Here is a 5,353-nt window from a genome sequence, read left to right on the forward strand (position 1 = left end):
TGCAAACGATATTTCCTTCGCTATCGTCTACATTTTCAAGCTGGTTGATAAAAACTCACTATGACGAAAATCTTGTTTGGCCAGTTGCCAACAGGCATAAACGGAAAACTGTCCACAAAAGTGTAGATAGTATTTGTCCGTGTGATAAGGCCTTAATCCACGAGTAGTGCCCAAAAATAAACGTCAGCAGGTCAAGGCGGCTTGTGTGGGGCTAAAACCGTTTTATTTATAATTTGAAGGTGCATTATAATTTGGAGGTTCGTCTGGAGGTAACTTTCGGAGTTAACTTCCCCTCAGGGGCTCACCTTCTTTAGGTGAGTACGGGTGTCCCAATCCCGAGGTACCCAGGGATCTTTACTCCCTTTATGTTTCCACTCCCCTACGCCTTCTGCTTTCTGCTGTGTTTTTCCTTCCCTCGACGGCAAGCGAGGGAGCTGTCCATGAGAAGCTGTCGCCGCTCTGTTTGCTTCTTGCTTCTCCTGGACAGCCACAAACCCCCACGTGTTGGCCGTGCGTGGCGACCCATTAGACGGGCGGTGCACTGTGGTCCCCGGTGTGTCAATCGGCTTGTAGATGGTCACGTAAGTGGTTAGTCTGCTAGGGATCAAGCGAAGGGGTTACTCCTTGGGCTTGGCGTTAAGGGTGGTCACTGTCCGCGGGGGTAACTCCGAGCGTTTAGGTAACCGATTAGCACTATGGTAAGTACCGAGGCTGGAAGTGCCCAGAGCCGGTGGCTGCCATCCCTTGTTGGGCTCCGTGGTGGGCGGTGCCGTCGGACCTGAACCCCCATCAATATCGTATGGGCAAAAAAAACTTTGCTCCCTTCAGTGGGCAACAGAAGAACGTTAACATTTTTGAAAAACCTTTTGACAAATTCTTTGTTATCAAACGCATTTCAGAAAACAATGAATCATTTAATAGTGTCTCACCATTTCTAGTAGAAAAAGCAATGACAGGAGCAGTTGGAGAAGTTGTATCAACTCGGAAACTTCGCTCTGGCGACTTACTTGTAGAAGTCGGTAGTCGCAAACAATCTCAGCAAATAATTAAACTGAAGGCATTAGCATCTATAACTGTTAGTGTAAGTGCTCATAGGACGCTTAATTCTTCAAAAGGCGTTATAATCTGTGGCGAGCTATTCAACGATACCTTGGATAAAATTACAGCAAAATTGAAACCCGAAGGAGTGACGCATGTACGCCGGATAACATTTCGGCGGGATGGACAACTTCTTCCTACAAAACACTTTATTTTGACATTTAATAGACCTAAATTGCCAGAACGGGTAAAAGTGGGCTATATGAAACTAGCAGTGAGGCCTTACATACCGAATCCTCTCCGGTGCTTTCAGTGCCAACGATTTGGACACTCGAAATCCAACTGCCGCGGGACTCTCACTTGCGCCCGGTGTGCAGTAAAAGGCCACGAAAGTCAGCAGTGTTCCGCTGAAGAAAAATGTGTGAATTGCAATGGCAACCACACTTCATTTTCTAGATCTTGTCCACGATGGTTGATGGAGAAACAGATTCTAACAGTTAAGCATAAAGAAAATATCTCATACTCTGAAGCTAGGCGTAAAGTTAATGTCCAGACACCGACACCTGGTGTAACTTATGCTTCCGTTTTGCAAAAACAGTTTTGTGCAAATTGCTCTTGCACTAATTGTGTTAAAAATATCAGTGAAAGTAAACCGCCTGTGAAATCAGATTCAGATACTGAAAAGTCCGTAACTAGTGCTCCTGAAACTGGGAAACCTGAGATAGATCAACGCAAACGAAAATCGAATAAATCGCTAAAACTTAAGCTTTCGAAACGTGGTACTTCCGAAAAACAGCTTTCTCAAAAGATAAAAGCGTCAAGTTTACATAACTCTGTCTCTCTGGGACTTGCGAGTCAGGGTATAGTCCAAAAGGATCTATCGTCCATTTTCAGTGGCGTGCCCAAAAGTCCCGAACGTATCGCACTACATCCATCCGAAGAGGAGGATGAAATCCAAATGAGTTGCGATTTATCGACAACTCTAACTAATGTCCCTAATACCTCTCATGCAACATTTTCTTGATGGGTCTTTTCCTTTCTTGGAACTGTCGTGGCACTCGATCCAAGCTAAATGAAATTAGGACCATCCTTAACGATTTTCATCCAGCTTGCTTCTGTCTTCAAGAAACTTTCTTGAAATCAAACATGCCTCTTAAGTTGCGGGGTTATAATACTGTTCGGAAAGATTCGGACAGTAATTCGCATAATTCTGGAGGCGTTTGCATTCTGACCTCCAATTCTTTTCCCAGCACACCTCTCTCACTTCATACTAATTTGCAGGCTGTGGCGGTTCAAGTACATGTACGAACATTAATTACAGTATGTTGTGTTTATTTACCGCCTAATGATTCAATCAGTCAAAAAGACCTTGATAGTTTAGTAGCGCAACTTCCAGCACCATTTATATTACTTGGTGATTTCAATGGCCATAGTATGTTGTGGGGTTCGCATAGCACAAATTCTCGTGGACGACAGATTGAGCAGTTCATCACTAATAATGCTCTCTGTCTGCTAAATAATGAAGAGAAAACGTACTTCCACGAACCCTCGCGTACCTTTCACAGTTTAGATCTCGCCATATGTTCACCAATGCTTTTTCCGTTGCTAAATTTTACAGTTGGAAACGATTTACACGAGAGTGATCATTTTCCTGTAATAGTATCTCATGCTGATGGTGGTGGTACGACTCAAGGTCGACCTCGCTTCCTATTCCAGCATGCGAATTGGACTGATTTTTCACAATTGGCTAAAATTACTGAAAATATGATTAACACAGCAGATATCTCGTCAGCAGTACAGATAGTCCACGATTGCATTATGAAAGCTGCAAATAAATGTATCCCCAAAAGCTCACCCCGTCTACGGAAATTCCGCAGACCGTGGTGGAACAAGGCTTGTCACGACAGTTATAAGAAACAAAAACAGCTTTGGAACAAATTTCGCAGATACCCAACAACAGAAAATCTTGTTGCATTTAAGCGAGCCAAAGCTTATGCTCGCTGCATTCGACGGCGTAGCCAGAGGGAATCCTGGCTTAAATACGTCTCCTCCATCACTTACTCTACCTCTAGCAAACTACTATGGAGGAAAGTGAAGGCAGCTAATGGAATATATCCGGAATTTTCATTTCCTGTGTTGAAAACCGGAAATGTAATTTATTCCTCACCTGTAGAAGTTACCAATGTTCTCGGGAGAGCATTTGAAAAAATTTCAGCTATTAATTCATACAGTCCTAAATTTCAAGTGAACAAAAAGCGAGCGGAAGGAATTAATTTAAATTTTACTGCACGTAAATCTCTTGCGTACAATAACGCTTTTAATCTGTTTTGAGCTGAAGAACGCCTTGCGTCAAGCACATGACACTAGCCCTGGTCCTGATGGAATCACTTACAGTATGCTTCGCCATTTAGATAAGGTGTCGCTGTCCAATTTGTTAAAACTTTTTAATCGAATCTGGTATGAGCATAAATTCCCTAAACAATGGCAAGAGGCAATAGTGATTCCAATCCTTAAGCCGGGAAAGGATCCTGCCAGCCCTTTGAACTACAGGCCAATCGCTTTGACGAGTTGTATGTGCAAAACTCTCGAGCGTATGGTCAATGCCCGCTTAGTGTTTGAGTTGGAGAAACATGGATACATCTGACCGTTGCAGAGTGGCTTCCGACGAGGACGCTCAACATTTGATAACATAGTTCTTCTGGAGACACAAATTCGTAATGCCTTTGTTCGCAGGAATCATCTTGTTTCCATCTTCTTCGATATTGAAAAGGCTTACGATCGTACGTGGCGTTACGGTATTCTTCAAACACTTTTAAATTTGGATTTTAGAGGAAACCTCCCTGTTTTTATTCAAAATTTTTTGACTACTCGGATATTTCGTGTACGTGTCGGTAATTTTTATTCCGATCCATTTATCCAAGCTGAGGGTGTTCCACAAGGAAGTGTCCTCAGTGTTACGCTTTTTATAACTCACTTTAGCGAAATTCTACAGCAACTTCCACCATCTGTTCAAGGGACACTATATGTTGACGATTTGCAGATTTCTGCTCAAGGCTGTAATATGCACTTGATTGAAAGGCAACTGCAAAATGCAGTGAACAAACTAGTTTCCTGGTGTGAAAGAAATGGGCACACTCTTTCTTCAGAAAAGAGTCGTTGCGTACATTTCTGCCGGAAACGAAACATGCACCCAGATCCTATAATTAACATTCAAGGAAACGCCATTCCTGTTGAGGATGACGTGCGATTCTTGTTAGTGATTTTTGACAAAAGACTCACTTTCCTTCCGCATATTCTATATCTGCGAAAGAAGTGTGAGAAATCTCTTAATATCCTAAAAGTGCTGTCAAATACTTCATGGGGAGCCGATCGCCCATCCCTTCTCCGAATATACCAAGCCGTTATTTTATCCCGTATAGATTACGGTTGCATGATATATGGTTCTGCACGCCCTTCTGTTTTGCGCAGGCTTGATACGGTGCATCATTCTGCCCTGAGAATTTGCTCTGGTGCTTTCCGCACATCACCTGTAGAAAGCTTATATGTCATCTGCAATCAAATGCCTCTAGATCTGCGACGTCGGAAATTAATTGCACAATATTATTTCCGAGTGCAGTCGATTCCGAAACACCCTGTTAGGCAGTTGTCTCTACCAGTTGGTCTTCGTAGACTATACGATGCACGCCCCTCTCACATTCTTCCCTATTGTGAGAGAGTAAAAATTCTGCTGAATGATTCGGGACTACATGAGACTACAATTCAACCTATTAATTACTTTTCTTTCCCACCTTGGGATACTCCAAATTTCTCATTCTTGAACCCGTTTACGGGATTTGACAAATCTACAACAGCACCTATTATCTTTCAGAAGCTCTTTCAAGATCATCGCAGCCAGTATTATTCGTACACAGAAGTATTCACTGATGGATCAAAATCTAATAGTCATGTCGGTAGTGGTGTTGTTTTACCTACTCAGATATATAGCTACAGTTTGCCCACATCATTCTCTGTTTTGACTGCTGAATTGGTTGCAATAACACATGCCCTTGAAGTGATTTCAACTTCTTGTACACGCACCTTTTGCATCTACACTGACAGCAAGAGTGCTTTGGAATCTCTTTCCAATTTCAGTTCTTTAATGCATCCGGTTGCTTTGGAAATCCTGGTTTTTCTTCAATCCCTTGAAAACAAAGGGTTCGAAATTCTATTCTGCTGGGTTCCGAGCCATGTCGGATACCTGGAAATGAAATGGCAGATGCTGCAGCAAAATCCTCAAGCACTTTTCATGAGCGAGCGCTTCCGCATGGCGATGCAA

The 5,353-nt window shown here is 42.8% G+C and overlaps 1 protein-coding gene across 1 annotated transcript; it reads left to right on the plus strand.

Annotated features, from left to right (window-relative positions):
- The first annotated feature begins 949 nt into the window (after window positions 1-949).
- On the plus strand, window positions 950-2,062 carry LOC129956669 (uncharacterized). The gene has a single exon (XM_056068601.1). It carries the CDS (start codon window positions 950-952, stop codon window positions 2,060-2,062), a length of 1,113 nt encoding a protein of 370 aa, XP_055924576.1.
- Window positions 2,063-5,353: the final 3,291 nt, after the last annotated feature.

This window comes from Argiope bruennichi, chromosome 11, assembly GCF_947563725.1.
Source record: "Argiope bruennichi chromosome 11, qqArgBrue1.1, whole genome shotgun sequence".
Lineage (NCBI taxonomy): Eukaryota > Metazoa > Arthropoda > Arachnida > Araneae > Araneidae > Argiope > Argiope bruennichi.